The 26,659-nt window shown below is 37.0% G+C and overlaps 2 protein-coding genes across 7 annotated transcripts; both read right to left on the reverse strand.

Moving 5' to 3' along the window:
* Window positions 1-829: 829 nt before the first annotated feature.
* Window positions 830-16,900, reverse strand: LOC106091950 (uncharacterized). 6 transcript variants are annotated; one of them, XM_013258667.2, is made up of 6 exons: window positions 16,835-16,900; window positions 15,088-15,322; window positions 5,039-5,716; window positions 4,906-4,980; window positions 1,759-1,993; window positions 830-1,695 (listed from the first exon to the last, which is right to left on the reverse strand). In XM_013258667.2, the coding sequence occupies exons 2-6, from the start codon at window positions 15,275-15,277 to the stop codon at window positions 1,542-1,544; spliced, it is 1,332 nt and encodes a 443-aa protein (XP_013114121.1). In that variant the 5' UTR covers window positions 15,278-15,322; window positions 16,835-16,900; the 3' UTR covers window positions 830-1,541. The 6 variants fall into 6 exon arrangements, with proteins under 6 accessions (XP_013114121.1, XP_013114125.1, XP_013114126.1 ...); XM_013258671.2 differs by having other exon boundaries at window positions 16,843-16,897; XM_013258672.2 differs by having other exon boundaries at window positions 16,839-16,888.
* Window positions 16,901-24,377: 7,477 nt separating this feature from the next.
* LOC106091949 (ataxin-10) lies at window positions 24,378-25,961 on the reverse strand. Its single transcript, XM_013258665.2, has 3 exons — window positions 25,903-25,961; window positions 24,726-25,840; window positions 24,378-24,663 (listed from the first exon to the last, which is right to left on the reverse strand). The coding sequence occupies exons 1-3, from the start codon at window positions 25,905-25,907 to the stop codon at window positions 24,500-24,502; spliced, it is 1,284 nt and encodes a 427-aa protein (XP_013114119.2). The 5' UTR covers window positions 25,908-25,961; the 3' UTR covers window positions 24,378-24,499.
* Between the last annotated feature and the right edge of the window lie 698 nt (window positions 25,962-26,659).

The following is a 26,659-nucleotide window of genomic DNA, read 5'->3' on the forward strand; positions in this document are numbered from 1 at the left end:
TACATTTACGAGAGCATAACCAGGCCTTAACAACATGCATGAATTTCAGTACAACCCAAACACTCACATTTATGTGTACACATGCAAGTAACCAGCTGATAATTTGTTTCATGCCATATTAACTTTTATATGCAAATGGCAACATTTTGGCCAAAGAAACCCAAAAAAATCAAATGTGGTAACCTTGTCAAACCACCGAAAGAACGATTTTCGGAAATTTTTCCACAAAAAAGAACGTAGTATCAGTCTTTATTCTTTTTCACCGCGAAAACCGAATATAGTAACAACCTTTATATGTAAATATGTATATGGACCAAAATGAGTGAACGAAGAATATAAGTGTCATAGGAATCAAGACATATACTAATTTACAGGTAGTGGCAGTTGCCCAACAACAAATTATTGAGTGCGTTATCTGTCAAAATCGGCGATTAGTGCAACTCAAAATATATATTCATTTACAGGTAGTGGCAGTTGCCCAACAACAAATTATTGAGTGCATTATCTGTCAAAATCAGCGATTTATTATTAACTCTTATTTTGTGTATGGAACTAGTTCGCGCAATTTCTTATTGTTTGTGTGTGTATGGTTCTTAACTATAATACACACACTCAACCAATACTCGTTGACAGATAGTGCACTTCGCGAGAATAAATTGTACTCAGCTGTTTACGGTACACTACCTGGTTATTATGTCATGATAGCAATCACTACATACATGAGCTATGTGGTACGCGGGGCATTGATATGTCTGTCTTGACCACCCATTTAGGTAAGTAACTAAACATTTAAAATACCAGATCATAAACTAAAAATGCTCACATCCTCTATTGGTTCTTTAAATAAATTTATTAACTTACATTTTCTGTAACAAAGAATTTCAACAAAATAAACTTTAATATTTACATAAAAAAATTACTTGAACGTTACAATCTATTTAATAAAAATTAATAGCACTCGTTCAATACTTATAAAAATCGTATGGTGCATATGAACTTTCGGAAACCTGATGGAAAATCACCCACAAAAAAAACGGCGAAAAACGGTGAGTATGCCAACTGCTTAAGACAAATACAAATGATGAAATAGGTAATGTCCGAACTAACATATGTATGTGGAAAAATGTATGTATGCGTGCATAATCGTGAATGGTAGATAATCTTTACAAGCTTATTATTCTTATTTCTTAGCAGTAAGTTCGTATGAAAATTAAAGATAAAAATGTATGAAAATTAATCATACATAAAAGTATACTTGCTATGTCTGACTTACTATAAGGAGATTTGTTCCTATGCTGCTTTTAGTCGGATTTTCATTAATCACAAAAATTTTTAAACGAAGGCAAAAATTTGTGATTGCTGGCATCCCTCAGTATTCGGTCTAAATTTTCCTTATAAACACTTCAAAATAAATTAGAAAATCCTGTAGTCGAACTATTTTTCAAATCATAAAATGCTAAACAGCCATTGGCAGCTGTGTTTAGTGTTGAGCGCGAGTATTTAATGCAGTGAATGTAAACCCCTGTCGTTGTGGGTATAAATTATCTGCCCATAATGGTCATCTCATCGGCCATGGCAATTTCATCGGTTGGGGCCTTGGCACCCTTCTTCTTGCCCGAATACCATATAAACAGAATGCCCGACGTTACGTTCACACCAAAGGTGAACCAAGCAAAGAAAACTCCATAGCCGTAACTGAAATTTTCAAGAAAAATAAATTAAATAGTTAAAATTGTAAATTAATTTAATGAAACTTACGTCAATTCCGCCCCATCAGGATATGAATAGAACAAATGCTCTTTGGTGTAATCGACTGAAGCGAATAGTACCTGAAGCACCACCAAGGCAGTGGAGCCAGCCACCAAATTTATACCACCTGCCAAACGCTTGAACATATAGCGGGGATTTGCGAAGGTGTAAAATGAGAAGACTGAGCCCAAGATCATCACAAATACGGTGATACAAGCAAATGAAGCTTGCGAACGAATGTAGTCTGCAAGAAAATTAAAGCGAATCGTTGTTTAAAGTTTATATTTTGATTCAGTTTGTTATCCCTTCAAATATTGGCCTAAACCCCTACAAAAGTTTAGTCCAAAAAGCGTTGACTCGTGTAAGGCAGGTGCGCTTGTGCCTTAGCATGTCTAAACTAGGATTGAGCTGGCACGAAGAGCGTTGTTGTTGTTGTAGCAGTTTATTGTGTTCTATCTTTCTTCTGCTTGATTCTGTTCAGTATGAAGACCCAGGAACTCTCCGACCAAGATGGGGTGCGTCCACAGAGATCTGCGCCTGAGTCGAGTGAGTCTGGCCGGGCAGTTAAACAGGTAACGTGTATCGCGCGGTCCCTGATAACAATCGGGACAAACATCTTGCACGTCGGCATCAATCCTTGCTCTGTAGGAGTAAAGGCGGCTGCATCTGCGGAACGTAATTGAGCCAGAACTATTTTGGTTTGCCGGGGGAGTTCAATATCTCCAGGTGCAATGGGAGGCGGTCGTTCTCCAAGGACTACATTCACCCGGTAGCCATTTACCGCATCTGCTACCGTGTCTGCATGAATGTTGTCTAGACCTGCTTGATCTAGAGGTTCTCTCTTGTAGCGCTGCACCTCACGCTCTAGATCATGTAGGTCTACCTTAAGGCTTCTGGGCAGTGGATATCTATCCACAAGATGATGATTTGGAAGGTCTCTGCGATAGACAGCATGTAGTTATGTCTACGCACTGATAGCATCTTTGTCTCCTGATGAAGGTGGTCCACATGAGAACTGAGGAGACACCACGTCGCAGTTCGGAGGGCGGCATTCTGACAGATCTGAATATTATTCCACTGCATGTCACAAAGTTGACTAGATCACACTGGAGCTGCATAACTTACCACAGATCGGCCAATTGCTTTGTACGTGGTCAACAAGGTTTCTTTGCCTGCACCCCAAGTGCTGCCAGCAAGTGACTTGAGGACCTTGTTTCTAATTTTGCCTTTATCGCAAATTGCTGTGGCATGTGGGGAGAATGTGTAAGAGCTGTCAAATGTGACGCCAAGCATTTTGGGACACTTGATGGTCGGAATCATTTCTCCATCGACCATCACAGTAAGCTCAGTATTCACCTCACGCGTATTTGTAGTAAACAATGTGGCTGAAGATTTGGTGGCAGATATTTTCAGATTTCTTGATCTATCAACCTATCGCAGATGTCAACAATGGGTGGGGAGCCTGATGCCATGATCGTGGAATGGAGGATAAGTAGAGGTTAAACAGTGCCGGAGATATGACACCACCTTGGGGAACTCCCTGTTTCACTCTACGGTGCTTCGACTTCTTATCCCTAAATACCACAAATGACTGGCGACCACAAAGATAATTCACGACCCAGCGTTTCAATCCTGGCTGGAGGGACGTATTGGTGATGTCCTCATATAATTTGGCATGGCTGGCCGTGTCAAATGCCTTCGATAGGTCCAGTGCCACGAGCACCGTCCTATCACATGGCCTGGGCTGATTGAAGCCACGGTAAATGTGTGCGGTGATGGCATGCAAAGCTGTTGTTGTGCTATGCAGTCTTCGAAATCCATGTTGATGCTCGGCGAATGCAAATTCTCCTACGAGGCTCGGGAGGAGTAATGCCTCAAGCGTACGACTCCCCCAAAATCGGGTCCTTTCCAGAATTCAGTAGTGGGATCACTCACGGTGCGTACAACCGGCTGCCATGGGATTGAGAAGAGCTAGCGTTCTTTAAGTCAGCAAACCCTAGCCCTTACTAACAGGTTGGTAGCCTTAATTCGAAATCCTACCGTATGTCAAATAAGCTTTAATCGCTCGAGAAGAGGTAGCGTTCTTTAAGTCAGCAAACCCTAGCCCTTACTAACAGGTTGGTAGCCTTAATTCGAAATCCTACCGTATGTCAAATAAGCTTTAATCGCTCGCTTGCTATTTAGCACGGTTTGCGATTTTACAGTCCTAATAGCCAACTAACTATCCGACAGCACGTTCACAATACCAGTTCTCGTCTAAGCACTTACTATTCACGCATTTCCTTGGATCTCTACCAGCAAAAACGATTTATGACCAGGCAAGCGCTTGCTTCCCTATCTGCATGCGGAATTTGCTTTACGCCATTTGTGCAGCAATGCCCATCACAGTGTATATAAAGGGTTCGCCCGTTCATTCCTGCGTCGTTGGTGTTCCCGTTTCGGACTATAGGTCAATCCTTTCCTTTCCGTTCACCCAAAGTCGATTTTCTGACGATGGTTCGATCTACTGCTATCTTCAAACCATCCCCTATCGTTATACCTACCTGTAAGCCACTAGAAGTTTCCCTATAAGTCCGACGTCCTAAATCGTCTCTAGCGCCCTAGTCGGCATGGTTCTTAAGGCCCCACATATGGCAAGACCATATATCGGTCTGTTCGATTTTGATATTCATATAACACCGATACGTATTAATCCCAAGGCAGCCGGTTGTACGTACCGGTTTGACCCAATGAAGTCCTCCATCGGCAAGTGCTGCCGTCTCTGTGTACAACGTACTGCTACAACAACAACCGATACGTATGTAAGAATCGACCTTGCCACACTATCGTAGAGCGAGTGGACCATTTTGGCCTGTACCATCTCTGTGTAGTGACAAACATCTATGAGACCAAACCGCACTTCCAGTTTCCGGTTAAAACCATCCCCAGATTTTAACTCTATTGAGGTATTTCCTTTTAGAACACGTAGATTCCGTATTGACCTATCTTCGCCTTCCCAGCGAATAGTGAAATCTCTTCAATAGTTTGAAAAGATCAAGAGACACAATCTGACATAACCTAATCTTGACAAACAGAATGTAATTCCTCTCAGCTGGAATGTTGTGAGTCTTCTTACTCTAGCCCATTATGTCTGTTGGCTTTAGGCATACTACTTACCCATAAGAGTCCAATCGAAGCCAGGATCCATGCGTTCTCCGGCACTGGGGAACATATCGATATATTTACAGCGGCCTAAAATATCGATTTTAATCGATCAATCAACAAATCATTTCATTAAATATGCACTTACTATTATAGGCATATTCATAGTGTTTGTTGCGCATGTTCTTCGGTGGTTTTGGTGGCACCAGCTGCAGTATTACTCGGTTATCGTCCAAGACATAAGCAGGTAATCCTAATTCTTTGGCATATGGCCAAAATAATTTCGGTATGTAGGCTTTCTCATTCCAACCCTTAAACATAGCCGCCTGAGCAGTTTCCGGTATAACAAAGTAGTAGTTGGTTCCATTCACCACAACGGTTTGCAAGGCCTTACCGAACACATTACTCCTTACTATATCACCCACATCGACAGGATTTATAATGCGAGGTTTTGCATCGATCGCTATCAATTCATCCCTAGCCTCTTGGGTTGACAACACCAAACGATAGAACTCGTCCTTGAATTTATTGAATGGAACCTTATCGTTGCGCACCCAATGGGCAAACATTCGCTGTCTGGCCTCCTCGGTGAAGGACTCTAGGGGAAATTGAACTGGCACAGAATTGAATTCTTTTATATAGTCCAAGCGTGAACAATTCCGTTGAGCTTCACGCAAAGTTGTTGGATTCTGTATGGCAAATGCAGTGAAGTTTCTAACAACATCAGCATCCTTCAATGGGGTGGGTATGGCAGTATGCCGGCAAAATCTCCATAAACCGGAATGTGAGGACATAAAGAAACGTCTGGTCTCCGGTATGAAAATGCCTGAAATAAGATATTTAGGGGGATTTTAATTAAAATGAAATCGGAAGGGATCTTATAAACTAAACTAGACATGCTATATAAACAATTATCATAAAAAATGCTGTTACTTCAGTTCCTACCGTTGAAAGACTCATAACTTAAGATTAGTAAAATATAGCTTCTAACAACTTCTGTTTTGTAGTATAGGACATCCGCAAAGCAACTATTCCGTAGTTCTCTTTGGTTTTGAATTCAAAAATACGTTATCTAGAGACGTAATGTTCTGGCAGTCGTTTTTAAATTAACCTTTCCAACACTTATCTAATTGCAAGAGTCTCCGCTTGCTACAGTTCTATCCAGTGCTAGCCAGGTGCTCTGGATAAAATATCAGTGCAAAGTTGTTGTTGTAGCAGTATGTTGTACACTGAGGGTCAATCCGGTACGCACAACCGGCTGCCATGGGATTGATCAGTGTAGAGTTGTACTGGTATGTTATCGATAACTTGAACAGATAATATGAAACGAATAATCGCACCATATAGTACTAAAATAGAACACGACAAGTGATGAGACAACACCTTTAGATAGATCGTCATATAAAGTCTACGTACCACAAATCATATGGTGCAATCTGCCATCTTGTCATAAAGCTAATCGTAGTTTTGCCAACACACGCAAAGGAATTTGGGCTGCCGCCTCAGTGTACAACACACTGCTACAACAACAACAACAACCACCCAATATCAAAAGTTGGTCGATAGGCACAATATGGATATGAAATGAAAGGTATTAGAGACAAGAAAACGAATACGATATTACAATTTCGGTCCAAGTACCAAGCGGCCCCCCCATCCCCATAACTCCTCTAAACAGATATATTCGAAATTCATGTCAATATGAGACTCAAATGAAAAGTATTAGGCAGTAGATTACAAATATGGCATACAACATTAGGTCCAAGTAATGGGAGGTCGGCCACCCCCAAATACTCCCAAATGGGCATATTAGCCGATCATAGCTATATTGGATTCAAATAAAAGGTATTTGGGAGTAGATTACGAACATGACATTAAAATTGCGTTTGGCTCTTTTCCTCCTAAAGATACATACGTCAAATGGGTTATTTGACCCATTATGACAATATGGGACTCAAATGAAAGGTATTTGAGAGTAGACAACTAATTTGATATCCTATTTTGGAGCCATGTGTTTTTGGGGTATGTCCCCTAAATTGAACTTTATTTCCGTTGGGAATAAAGAATGAATTTGTTATCTATTTTCAGAGCAAAGTGTCGGTGGCCACCCCAGCCCCAAAACACCCCCCAAACGGTTCATATTTACTGGCCATGGCAATATGAGGCTCAAATTAAAGGGATTTGGAAGTGCAGTACGAATTTGATATCCATATTTGCCATCCCTCCCCTAAAAAGTACTTCTCATTACCCTAATTTTTAAAAACACCACGAGAGGAGCAGGGGCAAACTTCTCCCACGTCAATGAGTGCTTTCCGATTTAAGTTTAAACTCAATGATAAGGGACCTTTTTTATAGCCGAGTTCGAACGGCATCCCGCAGTGCGACACCTCTTTGAGAAAAACTTTTCAAATGACCATGGTTGGCATTGTTCCTCGCAAATGTTGCCAACAGTAAGAGGGGATAACCTCCGCTTTGTCCGATGTTCTCGCCAGGATTCTAACGCGTTCTGCGTCATAGGCTACAATGGCACGAATTCGATATCCGCATTCAGTGCGAAGTGTCCCCACCCTAAAAAAATATTGGAGAGTTAAAGAAGGCGCAGCGGAGCGGGCCCGGTTCGGCTAGTAGCTGCCATATAAATCATTCTGGGAGATTGACTTCTTTAGCCTCTAGAGGGCGCAATTATCCGATTTGGCTTGATTTTGAACAATAACTAGCCAGGTATGGTCTTAATCGGTTCGTAACATGATATAGTATCCATATACTCTGATCTACCGATTATAATTTTTAAACCTCTAGAAGGCGCAATTGTTATCCAATTTAGCTGAAATTTTGTACTACCTTTTGTCACACCTTCAACATACATACCAAATATTGCCTGAATTGGTCCACGACCGTGACTCGTGAGTAAGGTAAGGTCATAAACCGATTTGTATTGTTAGAAGAATATTAACGGTAACGATCCCTCCCACAGTAGGGTAGAAGGAAGTAGAAAACTCTGAGGTATATGACATACATTTCAGACGTATAATACATATGTCAAAAACGCCGTAGACCTAGCCAAAGAAAATAGTTTTTGACAGAATTAAAAACAATACTTTAACTTTTGTGAATTTATGTTTATGGTCGCCTATGTGTATAGGTTGGAATGTGCGTCTATCACAGAAAGTCTCTGAGTTGGAATCCTGACGAGAACTAATGCTGGTGTCATTTATGAAGATCTTAATGCCGAAACAGAATGAGGGCGTTGAGCTTTGCTTTTGAGCGTCGTGTTGAATAAATGCAACTCTGCACACAAATCCCACAAAAACAAAGCGGAAAAATTAAAATTTTTCAACCTTGACACTTGAAAGCGAGTGTCATTGTGTGCTGGCACACGTAAAGCCCCGTCTACACTGCTCATTAAATCCGAATTTAAGGTTCTCGTCAGCTGATTTTATAGAAGGAAAACAGATGATCGAGCCACTAAATCCGGTTAAAAAGAGCAGTGTAAACGGGTTTAAGTTGAGGTTTTCGTTCTCAAAGATTTAACATGGTCCACATGGCGCTTGCAATAAAACAATTTAAAGCAAAAATTTTTTATCATAATTAAAATTTTTTAATATTTAATTAGCAACAACAACAAATCTAAAACAATGATATGATGTCGAAACTAAACGAGTAGCAGGGCCTTTTTTCAACTACTTTTTATAAAAGTTTATGACGTTTAAAACTTTTCGATAGTCGAAAAACTAAAAAAATTTTCCTCGGACCATCTCTGGATGGAAGTGAGCGACTTTTGCTCCATCAGTTAGGATCAGATATTATGCCGGATTTGATCCCTGGTAATTAGGAAGTGAACCGTAAACAGCTGAGTACAATTTTTTCTCGCGAAGTGCACTATCTGTCAACGAATTTTGGATGTGTGTGTGTATCATAGTTAAGAACCATGACTCACACAAAAAACAAAAAATGACTCAAACGAGTAACATACTCAAAATCAGAGTTGCACTAATCAACTTGTTGTTGGGCAACTGCCACTACCTTTAAAAATAAAAAATATATCTTGGATTTGAACAACTTGGGGTATAGATTAAGAAAAGGTTAAAGGATATTTAAAAAGAAAATTGCTGGCATATGTTTACATTCGTAGGTGCATGGAATGGTTTAAATCTTCGACATTCTCCGTTATACTAAGCAGAAAACAAGTGCCAACGTAGTGCCATCTTTAGCGGAAAAGGACAAGTTTTCTATTTCTTCTCCATTCCACCATTTTTACTTCATTTGCTGAAAGACACTGCTGACCTCAACACATCGCACAGTGCAATAAATCGATCCAATCTGTCAACATTTGCTAATTAGATTAAGTTTATTGTTGTAGTTTCGATTTAGTCAAGTTTGTGCAATCACTTCCATATGCCCTCATGAACAAACTGTCATATAAACATGTGTATGTATGTATATGTGCGTCCATTATCATTAAACGTCTAAGATATGTATAATAAATAAATATTTAATTTGTTTCAGTTTGCACAATACCGAATGGGTTCTAATGCAGACAGCAGGTCAACGAAAAAAGAAATTTATCTAAAATTCATGTTTCCTATTCTTCGGAGGCATTTTTATGATTTCTCAGAGCAATTAAGAAGATTTTTATAGCAAGATGTCGCTGAGTTTATGTCCATTTCGTTTTGTTTGTAAATCATCAGCTTCTGCTGTGTTGGATTGATGACACTTTAGTATAATATAGTGCGTCGTTTATGATCTTTTTTTCAAAAGAAAAACAAAACACACATACTGCAGGGGAAATTCCATTATTTAAACAAACTTAAAAAACCCATATATATTTTAAAATATATGTATTAGGTTGTGTTTTTTTTAAATTTCTTCATTCTGTGTTTATAACGTATGCTACATTCATTGCTTAAGGTCCCACATACGACCCCAAATGCACCAAATTGTCGAAAATTGGTCGTCTCGGCTGTAATTAAGGCGAAGTTCATTAAATTGTTTTTCGATTTACGTTTATATTCCTTTTGGGCTTTATTTGCATCACTGTAATAAGACAATGAAGCGATATTTCATTTTTTGCTTTTATCTTTTAACCGCCAATGAACTTATTTGTTTAAAAAATCTCAATGAAATGTTGTATGCGAAATTTTGGTTGTTAATAAAAAAAAAGAATTTTTAGAACCTATACTTTGTGTTGAAAATATTATAATTAATAAATTGTTGACACAAATGATTATAAAGACAACAAAGTAATTTATTTTATATATTTTCCTTATATTTGCTAATGTGGAAATGTTGCCTCGTTAAAATTCTTTTCTCGTAGAGCAAAATGTATGTATATTATTAAGCTTTAAGACACTCGAGTATTTTTAGGTATTATGGAGATATTTCTTGGTTCCTTGTGGGAACATATTTTTTAAGAAAGCTGTCAAATAACAAATTAAAGGTTTATTAAGGAAAAAAGAAAATCAAATATAGTACATCAAAACAATACCATACAGTACTAATGGTGAAACATTAACCATTAGATATCACAACTAGCGAGTACAGCGTAGAGTACACTTTTGAGTACGTAACGGGTCTCTTTAGGTTTGCTTCCCACTAAAGTGCAAAATATTGGGTTGCCCAAAAAGTAATTGCGGATTTTTTAAAAGAAAGTAAATGCATTTTTAATAAAACTTAGAATGAACTTTAATCAAATATACTTTTTTTACACTTTTTCTAAAGCACGCTAAAAGTAACAGCTGATAACTGACAGAAGAAAGAATGCAATTACAGAGTCACAAGCTGTGAAAGAATTTGTCAACGCCGACTATATGAAAAATCCGCAATTACTTTTTGGGCAACCCAATAGAAAGAAAACTTTACTTCTTAAGATCGAATAAAACAAAGCGCTAACATATCGCAAATTTTTTTTAAAATATGCGGTTAGGGCGGTTAAAATATGCATATTAGGGCGTAAAAAGGCATTAAGTTCGGCCGGGCCGAACTTTGGATACCCACCACCTCGGGTATATATGTAAACCACCTTTCGTCAAAATCCGGTGAAAAATGCATACCTTATGCCCCAATGCAGCTATATCGAAATATGTACCGACCAAATACTAACAAGTACAAGTCATTGTTCAATTGTGTATAACAAAATATTGAACTTTTTGGTAACTATATCTAGAAATAAACCGATCTGAACCATATACGACACGGATGTCGGAAAGCCTAACATAAGTCACTGTGTCAAATTTAAGTGAAATTGGATTATAAATGCACCTTTTATGGGGCCAGGACTTTAAATCGAGATATCGTTCTATGTGGTAGCTATATCCAAATCTGAACCGATTTGGGCCAAGTTGCAGAAACATTTCGGAGAGCCTAACACAACTCACTGTCCCAAATTTCGGCGACATCAGACAATAAATTCGCCTTTTATGGTCCCAAAACCTTAAATCGAGAGATCGGTCTTTATAGCAGCTATATTCAAATCCGGACCGATCTGAGCCAAATTGAAGAAGGATGTCGAAGGTCCTAACACAACTCACTGTCCGAAATGTCGGCGACATCGGACAATAAATGCGCCTTTTATGGTTTAATTTGGTCTGTGAATTGATATTGCTTCTATATAAATCGATCCGTCACTTCTGTATTCACATGTAATTGAAAATGTTTGTCAAAATTGTCCATTTACATACGATTCTTAATTTTTGCAATCACACCTGCATGTTATTTTCATCTGACATAATCAAAAAATTTGAGCAAATCTCATTTTTTATGTGTAAAAATTTTTAAAGTTGTGGTTGTGGTAAAATCTTAAATTTGTGAAAAATTTGGTTTGTTCTCTTTCGACTGACAACAAAATCAGCTGATTTCTTTATGTTTTCGTCAGAAGGAATAGAGCACGCTGTAATCGAAAAAAAACTACATGTGCTATTTTGAAAAGTGAAAAAAAATAGAGAACATATTGTGTCATCATTCAATATGAATAGCAAGGACCCAAAAAGGAGAAACGCAACATATTATTCAATGATTAACCGTCCAGGAATGCAAACATTTGGGTTGTTTTATTTACCAATAAAATGCTCTTTTCGCCCTAAGCTTTGTATACATACATACGTTGGCCAACACTAACACACATCCAAAATAAGCAATTTCATTTTATATAAATGTTTCTCGTGGTTCATAAATGTGATTTTATTAAAATACTAAGCAATTTTTGCATTCCAGTACCTTTAATCATTGAATAAGTCAAGTATGTTGCGTAGGAGGAGTAGGAGTTCTATTCTGCTTTCGAAATAGTTGTGGAAAATGTTAATTGGTTTGCGAGCGAAATGTGACAGAAATCAAATATTTTTGTTATCATACCAAAACACGTCTGCACTTATTGTTTTAATACATTTTTTCTCAAATAAGCAAAGAAAAACCAACCGTTGAAACCAATAAAACAAACAAAAATTATGCTGGCAATGGTTTCAAGGGTTACCACCAAGGCGGATTTAATAAGGTAGTCTCACACGAACATCCGTTAACAGCTGACCAGGTTTAACGGTATTAGGATGTCAGATCTTTGTTTGAATTCTCTTTACTGTCATCTTCATTCTCGCATATTCTCGCCATGAATAACTCCATATTGCAACGCATTTGCAATATAATTGCTAGCAATAATGGAAAATATTTTTGAAAAATATTCATTACGCAAATAATTATTATTTTCTGGCTTTTTCCTGTATTATTTTGTGGCGCACATATCTTGTTTACTTTTGATTTTTGACAAACGTCAAAATTTGTCAGTATAAGAGAAAATGGTCGATTGGCACAACTAAGAAATGTTTTTCTTATCAGTGTAAAAAACAACCCCCTACGTCATTTTTACATCTCACCATAGGATATTGCTATCATGACATAATTACCAGGTAGTGTACCGTAAACAGCTGAGTACGAAGTGCGCTATCTGTCAACAAGTTTTGGGTGGGTGTGTGTGTGTATTACAAACAACGAAAAATGGCTAGTTGCATATACAAAATCTGAGTTGCACTAATCACTGATTTTAACAAATAGTGCACTCAATATTTTGTTGTTGGGCAACTGCCTGTAAATGAATATGTCTCGATTGCTATCATTCGTCACACGCTCTAACTCAAACAATACAAACCAAACCACCTTAAGAATTCTAATAAAATCACAATTATGAATTCAGCGAAACATTTTATTATTAAAATAACTTTGTTTTTGTTTTTATTTGATGGTATTTGATTTTTCGGATAAGTATTAGTGTTGTTCAACGTTTAAACACAAATTATTTAGCGGGAAGAGCATTTTATTTGGATATACGCGAACTGCTCGATCGGTAAATAAAGCTGACCAAGTAACTATTATTTAGTTATTCATAACCCACCATAGTTTGATTAGCTAATGCAGGTGGTGAATTACCACTTTATCGACACATTAAATAATTACCGTTAATGGTGTAATGAATTTGATGTTTTATGAGGGAGTTTAGCCAGAGGGCATTAAATTAACTGTATACGAAGAAACTAATTCTTCTAGATGGTTATCTATAGTCCGAGCGTTGATTTATTTAAAGTTTAGAGATATTACAAGTAAGAGCGTGCTAAGTTCGGCCAAGCCGAATCTTATATACCCTCCACCATGGATCGCATTTGTCGAGTTGTTTGCGCGGTATCTCTTTTTAGGCAAACAAAGAATAATAGATAATAACTGTTATGCTACTGAAGATCTATCCAGTTATAGTCCATACAGACCATAGTAGAAGTCATTGGGTAATATTAGGAGTGGTATCAGGCTGTAGATCGGTTAAGACCATATTAAACATTTATGTTGAAGGTCATGGGAGAAGCCGTTGTACAAAATTTCAACAAAATCAGGTAAGAATTGCGCCCTCTTGTGGCTAAAGAAGTCAAGATCTAAGATCGGTTTATATAGCCGCTATAGGTTAAGACTATATTGGAGACTATTGGACATGTGGGCCGATTTGAACCATACTTAGCACAGTTGTTAAAAGTCATAAAAAAATACCTCATGCAAAATTTCAGCCAATTCGGATATGAATTGCGCTTTCTAGTGGCTCAAGAAGTCAAGATCCAAGATCGGTTTATATGGCAGCTATAGCAGGTTAAGACTATATTGGACATGTATGTTGAAGATCATGGGAGAAGCCGTTGTACCAAATTTCAGCAAAATCGGATAAGTATTGCGCTCTCTTGTGGCTCAAGAAGTCAAGATCGGTTTATATGGTTGCTATATTAGACTATGGGGCGATTTGAACCATACTGAGCACAGTTGTTTAAATTCATAAAAAAATACCTCATGCAAAATTTCAGCCAAATAGGATATGAATTGCGCCCTCTAGTGGCTCAAGAAGTCAAGATCCAGGAACGGTTTATATGGCAGCTATACCAGGTTATTCCCGATTTTATCCAGATAACAGAACACCACATGCAAAATTTCAGCCAAATCGGTCGAGAATTGGGAACTCTATTGGCTCAAGAAGTCAAGATCCAAGATCGGTTTATATGGCAGCTATATCAGGTTATGAACCAATTTGAACCATACTTAACACAGCCAAATCAGATAAGAATTGCGCTCTCTAGATGCTCAAGAAGTCAAGACCCAAAATAGTTTTATATGGCAGCTATATAAGCTTGTGGACCGATTTGAACCATGTTCAGCACATGTGTTGGAAGAAATAACAGAACTCCACATGAAAAATTTCAGCCAAATCGGAAGAGAATTGCGCAATCTATAGGCTCAAGAATTCAAGATTCAAGATCGGTTTATATGGCCGCTATATCAGGTTATGAACCGATTTGAACCATACTTTACACAACCAAATCAGATAAGAATTGCGCTCTCTAGATGCTCAAGTCAAGACCCAAGACCGCCTTAGATGGCAGCTATATCAAAATATGGACCGATTTGGCCCATTTACAATCCCAACCGACCTACACTAATAAGATATATTTGTGCAAAATTTCAAGCGTCTAGCTATAGCTAAAGTTAGAGTGCTTTCGACAGACGGACGGACGGACATGGCTAGATCGACTTAAAATACCAGAACGATCAAGAATATATATACTTTATGGGGTCTTAGACGCTTATTTCGAGGTGATACAAACGGAATGACGAAATTAGTATACCACCCATGATATGGTGGAGGGTATTTGGAAATCGTATACACCATTTCTTGTCACTTACCTCCAGCACCGGTTATAATAATCCAATGATCCGTAGCTATGGCTATAATCCATGTTAACAAGGATAATACCATCAAGCAACTGCAACAAAACAAGACACGACGCTGGAACATGTAAGCCTTCAACAGAGGCTTACGAGCCGCATCATCTCGACCAATGGTCGATGCAGAGGACACATCACGTTTTATCATTTTAGGCTTCGATTTCAAATGCGGTCATATATAGAGATGGTAAAACTGGAAAACAAACACAATTCTAAGTTATTTGCCATAACAGAAATGAACAAAGGTTTTGGGGGATTAGGCTCGTTTGCCTAAGCACATTTCGCGCTAAAAATGTGGCAAAATAGTTCAAAAGTATTTCTTAATGCCGGACTGGTCATTTAGAATAATTATTTGCGACAGCCTGATGATCATGACAGACAGAATGTCATGAGGAAAACATGATGGCTGAAATTTGCAGCAGTCACTGGGTGCCAAGATTTTTGGTTTAGGTGTTCGTACATTAATTCTCCTCTTATTCACTCACCGCCCGAAGAATAGCACTTAGCGCGTCTTTTGTTTTTCTTTAATATTTCAACGAACAATAACATGTGTGTGCAATTCAAATTCACAGAGCAACAGAAGACAAATACTCATTGCTTGTAGTTTAATTTATTTAATTCATTTGTAATAATGTGTTGTGGTCGCGTTTTTAAGCGACTTTACGCGAATTTATAAAAATACCACCTATCGAATTTGTTTTAGTGTTTTGTTATTATTTCTTATTTTGCTTTAAACACTGCTAACTGTTGGCTGGTTTGTCCTCATGTTTCGGTTTTTCATACAGTTTGACAAATTTTTAAGAGATTTTCTTTTAGAACAATTTGCGTTGCTTCGTATGTGTTCTTTTTTTTTTGGTCCAATGAAGATCTGCCGATACTACAATATTTTCGATGTCCCACAATTTTTTTTTTTTGTCGCTTTCTTCTTTTGCTCTTGTTTGTTGTTGTTGCTGTTCAGCTCATTTTTAAAACAATAAATAAAAGTGAAGAATTAAAAAAAAAAGTCACACACATATTTTGAAATGTCTGTCAAACGAGTTGATGTTTGTTTGGTGGAAGAAACATTAGTCGTCAATGGTTCGGTGTTGAGTGAAAAATTATTTTCGACATTGATTTTGTGGGGTTTTTTGAAAAATCTTTCACTTCAGGATTCTTTCGACACACACACTGACTGTATTGGAAATTCATTTATGAAACACCATTTGCCGCCATGCTCAAATACATATTTGCCAGTTATTGTTTATAATTTTTATATGTATCATACACATCTTCCTTTCTTCCGCCATTCGAAAATGACATTAACGAATTGCTTTAATTTTTCTGATTTAATGATTTATGGCGAAATAGTTTTTATGCGAATTAAAGCCAGCATAAGCTTCATATAAACTATTAAAATTATGCAATAAATTTTAAAACTATAAACACATTTCGAAATTTGTCATTATTAGGCAGTTAAATTTGAATTGAAACCCATAAACATTTAATTCAAAAAAAAAAGAATCACTTTCGTACTCTTTTTCTTCACAAAATATACTATGTTCCTTTTGATTATTATTATTTTTTTTCGTGATATAGTAGATTTTCATATATAAAATTTTGTTTGGCGTTTATTTTGATGCTGCGCGACACGGGGCTCTTTTGCTTCTCAGTTCTTTTGTCTTGATACCTTGTTGTCATATCATACTATCACACTAACTACACTCACTCACGTACTGCTTGCTTACTAACTATTCGAAGACGTCGCCTGGCAAAATGCTACTGAATGATAGGCTACTGTCTGACATTCAGATAGGCTAGAAAATCCCCAGCAGCATCCATCGGTTAGGTATAAAAATTTTTGTTGGGAGAGAAACGTTGTCGTCTTCGTCTTAGCTATTCGCCAAAGTAATATCCGCAAACATACTGCTAGACACATATAATATTCGATACATATATCGTAAATCCTCACACCGAGAATATGTTTGTTTTGAATGCAACGCATGGTAAGAATTGCTGTACGTGTATCATTTGAATAAACAAAGTGTTTGGAGAAATTTTATTGAGTACAAAAATTGATTGCTTTAATTAGGGCAACGTTAACGTGAAAACATTTGTAGCATCTAATTTATTACCATGGAAGTTAAAGATTTATTGCAGTCGCTCTAGTGTTTGTTTCAATTACCCTGTCTAGCTAATTTAATTATTATTAAAGATTTATTTATACCATCCACCATTGGTGAAAGGTTTAAGTTTATGTTTCTACAACCTTGAAATAATGATCTTAGAGCCGTATGAAGCCATGGAGTTCGATTTATCGATGTTCATCCATCTATCTTTCGAACGAATAAAGCTATCAGCTCCAAATTTTGTACTCAGCAGTTTACGATACACTACCTGCTAATTATGTCTTGGATAAACTTAGTTAACCCGAAGTCTTTTGGATCGACGGAATCCGATTTAAGGGCGTGGGCGACAAACGTGTAGCACTGTGCAACAGCGAAACAATCGGTAGGACGATGACAATCATATGGGATGATCCGGATTGTGAGACGACGAGGCTATTACTAAAAGCAAGTAAGGAGGTCAGTATAGCTTTTGGTGTCATAACGGCACACGTAGGACTACGACCTCACTTATGCAAAATCGGTGCGGCAAGAGCAGCCAGAGAAACCATTGGTTGAAATTCGATTATAAGAACAAAAAAGATAATAATGTCAGAACAATTTCAATTGTTTCAACTTCAGTTTGGTTATTTTCATAGTTCAGTAGCTTTCTTAACCACGATACAATAAATATGGTTAAAAGAAGATGCTACTTACCGATATATCAGTTCCGTCAATCATTTCCATAAAAAATAAATTAATTTTGCTTCTCCCAATTGTATCAACAACGTTTTATTTTCTGCAGTACCACAAAGAGTTCGCACAACTCTTACGGTAGTTTTGCTTATTAGTCTATCGCTAACTATCATACCGGAGTTCTACTAACGCCTTACCGGTAGTTGTACTAACTATCCTTCCAGCAGTTAGTGCTATATATAGAATCTTCATATACAACTGAATAATTCGGGGAGGTTTGAGTCCCCCGGCCGGCCAATTTTTTTTTTTTTTGTTATTTTTTCTTTAAACTTAAAGAAAATTCGGCTTAAAAAAATATGTATTTCTTATTAAACATTTTTTTCTACACTTTTTTAATTTTAATCTAATTGAGAAACTTATTACTGTACAGTAATGCTTATTGCCCTGTATAATCATTAAAAAAATTATATCGGTAGGCTAGAGGATGCGTGAAAGAGTACCAAACATGACATCAAATCTCCCCTCGGCCAACAACAAAACTAATAGAATTAATTTTAAAGCGTAATAAGTCTAGGGAGAAAACCCCGAGGGAGAGCAGCAAACAGAAAAAAACGAATAAGCGCAGTGCACCGCGAACGATGTAGACTTAAAGCAATTTTGATATTTGGTAGCATAACATAAACTAGACAATAACTTCAACCCGAACATTGGTTGTCACAACAGCAAGGTTGCGGTTGGCAAAAAAATTGGTTGAGACAACAAATCGGTTTTCTGGGTGTGATGGCATGTGGGAAAGATAATGAGACGTTGGGACATTTCCTATATTATTGTCCGGCTTTCGCGGCTAACAGACACCGGTACTTAGGTAGGAACACGATACCAGACATGAACCAACTTAGGGGAGTGGTATGGAAGAAGATAAAATTAATTGAAATTAACATAAAATTTCCTTTTTGAGGTTACTTTTTAGTTTTTTTATAGCGCACAACAAGCCGATTACTGGCTTATATGTACGTCTATAGTGGCATGGGGAAGATTAATATCTACACCCTCTTTTCAACCTAACCTTAGAGACAAATAAAAACCACACTTTCTATTTTTCTTGATTTCTTTTGTCTAACCTTACCACTATGTGTCTGTACATGACAGAAACTTGACATATATTTAGCTCATTCACACTTCTTCGCATTGCATATGTATGTGTGAAAGAAGAAGCAACAGAACACAGAAATAGATACACACAATATGTACAATATTATTTCATTACAATTTGATTCGAACAATTAAAAATATGTTTAACTCTTGCCTTCATGGTGAAACAATTAAAGGTGGTTTCATTTGTACAACAGACGCAAATCATATGAGTAGAGAATATGAGAGAAATAAGATAACAGCAAAGAGAATGCAAAAAAATGTACCGTCAAACCAGGCTGCTGTTAACAGGTGTTGGCGTGAGACCACCTTTTTAAATCGGCCTTGGCATGCCTTCTTTACCAATCACTTACCGTGATATAAAAAATATCAAATTTCTATATCAAAAATAATTAAAGCAATTAACACCAGGATTCACTGAATAAGGTTAAGCCAAGCGATCAGTTGACATACAATTTTTTTAATTTTTTGCAGTACCTGGCATTGAGGATGTCAACTTGTTCTCCTTTTACATTATTTCGATACGATTTCTCCTAGTTGATGTTATTTTCATTCGGCAGATCTGGCATCCTTAATGATGTACATAGGGCCTTTCCACTTTATGTTTTGCAAGTGACCTGAACTTCTATTAGTGAATCCTGAAATAACACCTAGTTTGAAAAGATTTTTATAAGTCAATACCATTTTTAATCAGTCAAATTTAGTTCTATATTTTTTGTGCGCGCTTTTACCATTCCATTGTTCCTTCTATATAGTAGAAATATCAACTTATATTTTCTAGTAAATCCGTTAGTGCAAACTGCATCATCTCTTTAGGGAGTCAACTTTAGGGATTCCGTTATAATTCAGACAGTTTTCAGCAGCGAAGAACACATCAGCATAGGATCCCACACCCATCATTAAAATCGAATCATACATAATGAGCAATGCGTTGCTTGTAAAGTGGCAAATCATAAAATATTTTCTCATTGTGCATATTGTGGGGATCTCAAACTACTGAAATAATACAAACAATGGCTCGTTCTTCCGTTGCTCAACCATGAAGATGTTGGTGTAAAATGAGAAAACAACACATGGGCGATGCATCTCTTTTAATGTTCTGGCCGTCTTGCGGCCGTTTGTTGTTTATAAGACGTCATTATTTTATGAGATTCTGAAAATCGTGCAAATCATTCGCTTGAATCAACATAAACAACAATCTTCAGATAGAACGAAAGCAAAGAGATTCCAAACATTTGTTTGTTATTCAACATTCGAACGAGTGAACAGTTGTATTTTCCAAGTTTTTAGTTTTCACATTTTTTTTTTTCATTTTTTCGGCACCCCCACACATGGTGTGTGTATAATTTCAACACCTTAATGTGTTCGTCTAAACAGCAGGTGTCATTTATTTTTAAAAATAAACGTACAAATTTCACATAAAACTGTATTTCAATGTCTGTCGTTTCGTTTTAGCTTTTTATTCGCTTGTCGGTTGCTCGATATCAAAGCATCTGACATTGCTTGGGAAAAGATCAAATCTACCTTTTCTGCGTATATAGCAAACGTTCTCATTTTTTTTTTTTTGTGCTGTGTTGATGTAGAAGACATATGTCTTAAATATGTATAGGGGAAAGTGTATGCGCATCTCTCAACATTTTCACGTATGTCACTGTCCAATTTTCCCACAAGCTGAAACTTGTTGTCTTTTTTGTTGTGGTTGTTGACTTTCTGGGTGGGCGTCTATATGGAATGCCAATGTGCCTTGCTGTATTTATAACAATGAAAATGGTCAAAATTTCCAATTCGTTGTCTTTTTTAATCATCAGCCCCCACTAGCCCAGCAAACCCCAGCGACAAACCAACTCAAGCAATTTATGGGCGGGCGCATACAGCATGTCAATAATTTCGTTCACCTTCACGAAGATGCGCCGACAAACAACAAGTGACCAGTTGTAAGGCAGGCAAATTGTTCGATCCTCAATTACAAAGTGTTTGCTAATTTTTTTATTTCAATTCACCTTTTATCAGCGCCACGAATTGTGCGATGGATGTTCGTTCGGAATTACCAAAAATAAAACTAATTGAGTATCATTGCATGGTTATTTCAATAAGAGATCTATCTTGTGCTCTGTTAGCGCTAGATCTACTCTGCTTACTGCTGGCATTGTTGCGTATACATTGGGGATAAGAACAAGACAATTCAGCCAACCACTTGTTGGTTTAATCGCGAAATACTACAAGTGCTAACATCAATTCAATGAGTCGCTCGTTGTTTGTTGATGTTTCATTTGCAAAAGCGCTAGCTGTTGTTTTTGTAGTTGTTATTCTCGTGTGCTTCGTTTGGGGGCTGTCTCGTCTGTTTCGTTATGCTTACTTATAGAATGTTGAATTGCTTGCCAAAATTTATTAAAAATATTAAATTGCCATAGCTTTGTAATTAAATCATAAAATTGAATGTTTGCGCCGCCAGCTATTGAATGAAATGAATCAAAAGAATTGAGATGATTATGTTAATGCATAGCATATACATTTGGGACTTACATTATGTACCCACATGTGTGTCATAGTAGTGGTTCGAAAGTTGTACTTTGATGTATCACTGGAAATTTTGGTACACATGTTCGTGTAGCTTTTTTGTATGTTTGCATTTATATAGATATCTTTTTAAATAGACATGAAATTTTGGCATAATATGGCCGTTAAACACATGTTTAAGGTCTTGTTAATTTGGTATTGTTTATTTTTTATATTTTAATGATAGAAGATCCCTGGAGAAATATTTCATAATTGTTTGTGTATGCAAACGGGGACAAAAGCAAGAATTTGGACCAATGCCAAAAGGCAAAGAATTTAAACAATTTTCCCAAATGTGATAAGAATGCATACTTTTAGCACACACACACACACTCCCAAAAGGTAAGCTTCGGTAGCATCAGGATATAAATATACTAAATACAACATGTAAGAGCGTGCTAAGTTCGGCCGGTCTGAATCATTTATACCCCACACCATGGATCGCATTTGTCGAGTTCTTTAAGCGGTATTTCGGTTTATAGGCAAACAAAGAATAATGAATAAGAACTTTTATGCTATTGGAGCTATATCAAGTTATAGTCCAATTCGGATTATAAATGAATTGAATGCTGAACATTGTAGAAGTCATTGTGTAATATTGGGTTGCCCAAAAAGTAATTGCAGATTTTTCATATAGTCGGCGTTGACAAATTTTTTCACAGCTTGTGACTCTGTAATTGCATTCTTTCTTCTGTCAGTTATCAGCTGTTACTTTTAGCTTGCTTTAGAAAAAAAGTGTAAAAAAAGTATATTTGATTAAAGTTCATTCTAAGTTTTATTAAAAATGGATTTACTTTCTTTTAAGAAATCCGCAATTACTTTTTGAGCAATCCAGTATATAAAACAAATTTGTAAAAGATAATGGCTGGTAGTATGTACGTTTTTCGCGACACTTTTTCGTGAATACTTTTTTAGATAATAGATTTTGAAGGAAAAAAACTTGCTGATTTCGTTCAGTAAGACATTCTCTCATTACTTGTGAAAAAATCTTCATAAAAGCATTATGTTTTCATTGAGATTTTTGTAGTGTTTCAAAAATGTAACCGTGAAAAATGTGTGTTTTCAACTGTGGAAAGTGGTAAAACAAAGTTTATTTCAAAACCACTTTGACATTTCAATTTACGACATTGGCTATCAAGGTAGTTTCGTTGGGGGTAGATTTTTGTTGTTGTGCTAATGATGCGACCTCTTAGTTGTATCATGTCTTAAAGCCTAGTACTAACTTCATTCTATTGGGTTGCCCAAAAAGTATTTGCGGATTTTTTATATAGTCGGCGTTGACAAATTTTTTCACAGCTTGTGACTCTGTAAATGCATTCTTTCTTCTGTCAGTTATCAGCTGTTACTTTTAGCTTGATTTAGAAAAAAAGTGTTAAAAAAGTATATTTGATTAAGGTTCATTCTAAGATTTATTAAAAATGCATTTACTTTCTTTTAAAAAATCCGCAATTACTTTTTGGGCAACCCAATAATTTGCCTTGAAAGGAGAAATCTCTGCATAATAGGTGAACAGTTCTTTATGTGCCTAGATTCCCTTCAGACGCTTTGTCCATTTGTAATTTCGGAGTTGTGTAAAACGTGAATTGGCTGACTGGACCATACTCCCACCGGTTAGAATTCCTTCCAGGTCCGCCTGGAGTATGTGCAGCAACATATCTGCATGTGGAGGTAGCGATCCTCGTCAAGCTCTTAGAGGTGAGCAAGCTTGTTCCGGTCCATAAGACCGATTGCCGTGAGAACGTGATGGCCGTTGATTATTTAGAGGCGCCAAAAACTCGCTATGCCATATCGATCATCATAGGCACTCAGCATTTAAGGTACAAATGGTGCCGACCGTCCTCTCACACCGATACTCTCCACTCGATACCGCTGGTTGTCTGCGACTGCAGTTGCAGTTATCCCTTTTGAAGCGTTTTACTATCCGCAAGCCTTGGACAACGCCGGTAGCTCTCAGCTGAGCTTCTCATTATAACGATGAACACCACATACATCGGTGATTAAAGTTCTTGCCTATCTGGTGCTCATTTTATTCCCGTGCCGAGGGACCCAAGGGTTTTCGTTGTTTGTTGGAGGAGATATGTATTTCACTTTCTGTATGCGCATTTCTTTCCTTATGTACATCAAATACGAGCGTGCTCTAAACGGCATGTATTTTCATATGTATTGAATTTTTTTATTCACATCAGTGATGCGCTAACTGATAAAGTTGAAAGTACTAAATGGTGTTTGTATGAGGGATGTTAAAACACGAACTATCAATCAAGTAAACGAGCTGTTAAACTAACGACAATGCGTCGAGCGAACGAAGCTACTTACACTGTACGTGTGCTACTGTTCGTTTTTCATTTTGCCCGCTGGCCTTCAAAATAGATGGCATTAGTGTAACTCAGCCCAAAGGACGCATATGGTGATGTTTAACCGCAAGAGTTGCTACAATACATGTTGTCGTAATACCAAGCTCCATTTTGGGTTCTTAGATCCGATCGCTGGGAAAACATTCGGTCATCCTTTTTGCTCAAAAGAACTCAATTTACTTCAAGCCAATTAGCAGATACTGATATGCAAGCATTATACAAAACAAAAAATTCAAACTCATATCCTGACAGTTAAGAGATGTGTCATTTTGATAAATTTTTCGATTCAATGTTGTGTGTCAATTTTTCGTGATTCGCCATTGAGGGGAATTATTATTGTTAAACAACCGCTTCAATCAGGTTATTGAAGGCAACCCTATTGATTTAAAAATAATAAAGAAATATCATGTCACCCTGTTATTTAAATTTATAAATTTTAATTTCCAAAGCTCTATTCAAATTGTCAACAACTTCCTATTACTCAAAAAAGGGTTTGTTATTATTTAAAGCCGTGCCACCAAAGCGTGGTCTTCATTTCCCAGGGCTTATTCTTAGAGACCCCATTTCTAAATTCAATTCAGTTAGAATATCATTCTTGGCTGGACCTTGTGAGGTAAGATTAGCAATAAGTTGTTGAATTTCGGGGCATCCGGCACAAGCATTGCGTATGGCCAAAATACTCCACTCTTTCATTACTGCAAAGCAAAGAGTAGTAATTGAAAAAAATAAAAAATGCTTAATGTTATTTCCAACTTACAAGGATTTCTAGCATCCATGGTGGTGCACTCTAGCAAAGCAGGCATTAGTTGAGTATCAAGACAGTAGCCTCGGTTTGTAGGATTATTGTAAAGCAGATTTGCCACACATCTTACAAGCAGTGTTTTCAGACCATAAGAAATTTCATTCTGGAAATCATTGGATATTTGAGAAGAAGGCGCTACTTCTTCCAACTTGTTCATGGGTGTAAATATGTTTTTCTCCATTTCTTTGCCCACCGTTATCAGGCACCTCAGTAAACTGGACACATTTAGAAACAGCGAATGATCTGTGGAGTATGTCTGGGCATATAACTCAGAACCAGAAGCTAGGGCAATACAACGCAGCAATGCATACGCCTCGCGGGGTTGCATGCGCTCAACATCTTGCTGAGATGACAACCTCAAAATACAATCTGATTTCATTTTGAATTCCTTCGAAATATGCTGCAGGAAGAATGCGTGTAGTTGACCATTGGGACAATCATTAGATATGTAGTTGTGAACATAGTCTAGAAAAGCCAACCTTTCTGCAGAATCCAATTGAGCGTATGATCGTACACAACCTCGGCCATCTTTTACCAGAAATTCCTCAAATATGAAATGTAGAAATTCGAATTGCGAATGAGATTTCTGTTCCAAAATCTTACGCCACACACTGACCACTGTCTTCAGGACAACAGGATATGGGAGGACCGATTCCCCTCTTAACTTTATAATATTGTAAACTATCATCAAGCAGATATCAATATTGCGGTCCAAGGGTTTCTGTAGATCACAACACACATAGAGAATTCCAGCTCCATGGTGCTGCCACACAAGGGTCTGAGTCTGGTCATTATTGACACACACATTCGCCATCAGCTGCCATGAAATAGTTTGTATTTGTTTTTGCAAGTCTTGATCATCGAAGTACGCACTGTTGAACAACAGCTTATGAAGGAATTCTTGTAGGTACTGATTGGTGGCTATTAGGCATTGAACTTGAGAGCCACGAGCACAAAGATTTCTTAAACTTCTTAGGTTTTCCACCAGCACATCATGATTGCTTTTGCAGTCTTGTTGTTGAAGACATAGTATTTTGTTAATACCCCTGGAAACTTCCTCCTCCAAATCACTGTGAGCAAAAAAAAAATTGGTATAAATTTACATTAAAATAAATGTTTTAGCCATGCATACCTCATATTTATGTGTGAATTAGGGGTATAGGGATCTAATCGATTAATCGACTTTTTGTGTCGTAAGGTCAAAGTCGACTTTTACTGAATAAAAACGTGGAATAATCGACCTTGAAGCCTAGTACTGACTTCATTCCCAGGATTCACTAATAAGATGGAGTCATGCGAACAGCTGACTAAATTTTTTATTTTTTTTTTTGATTTTGCATTAAATCTAAATATCAAAGGCTTGATATCACAGCTGTGTCATTTTTCTAAAATCTTAAATGAATGTTCTATTTGAACCGATATTCCACACATAAGCAGCAAAATATTGTTATAATGACGAAAATACAATTTTAAAACACATTTGTAGAAGATAAATTGTAAAACAAAGATTATTCCTAAAACCACTTTGATATTTCTATTTACGGGATTTGCCACTCAAGGTAGTTTCGTTGGGGGTAGATTCTTGTTGTATATTAAATTATTGCGAAATCCGACGGACTCTATTCTTTGTCAGAACTCAATCAAAAGTCAAACAGCAACACAAAAAAAAAAAACAACATCTTTGTAATAGAGTTGATTGGTGGCCATTTCGCGAGCAATTAATTACATGGAAGCGAAATTTGGGGCAGCGACATGTTGTTAAATTACTTTTACATTGGCCACTAAATTCGGATATATAGCGCCTTTTCGAGATTTAAGTGCTAAATCCTGTGTTTTTTGCAGGTTTTACCATACAAATTAAATCCTATTTTTACAGGATTTATTTTTAA

Source organism: Stomoxys calcitrans, chromosome 5, assembly GCF_963082655.1.
Source record: "Stomoxys calcitrans chromosome 5, idStoCalc2.1, whole genome shotgun sequence".
NCBI classification, from domain to species: domain Eukaryota; kingdom Metazoa; phylum Arthropoda; class Insecta; order Diptera; family Muscidae; genus Stomoxys; species Stomoxys calcitrans.

What these genes read in the sequence shown, in the direction of transcription:
- LOC106091950 (XM_013258667.2), bottom strand. Translation starts at nt 15,277, where the DNA reads ATGATAAAACGTGATGTGTCCTCTGCATCGACCATTGGTCGAGATGAT. An exon ending in CTTCGATTGGACTCTTATGG is followed by an intron (nt 1,994 to 4,905) that starts GTAAGTAGTATG and finishes ATTTTCTTGCAG; the next exon opens with ACTACATTCGTTCGCAAGCT. An exon ending in CCTGATGGGGCGGAATTGAC is followed by an intron (nt 1,696 to 1,758) that starts GTAAGTTTCATT and finishes TGAAAATTTCAG; the next exon opens with TTACGGCTATGGAGTTTTCT.
- LOC106091949 (XM_013258665.2), bottom strand. An exon ending in CATGGATGCTAGAAATCCTT is followed by an intron (nt 24,664 to 24,725) that starts GTAAGTTGGAAA and finishes TTTGCTTTGCAG; the next exon opens with TAATGAAAGAGTGGAGTATT.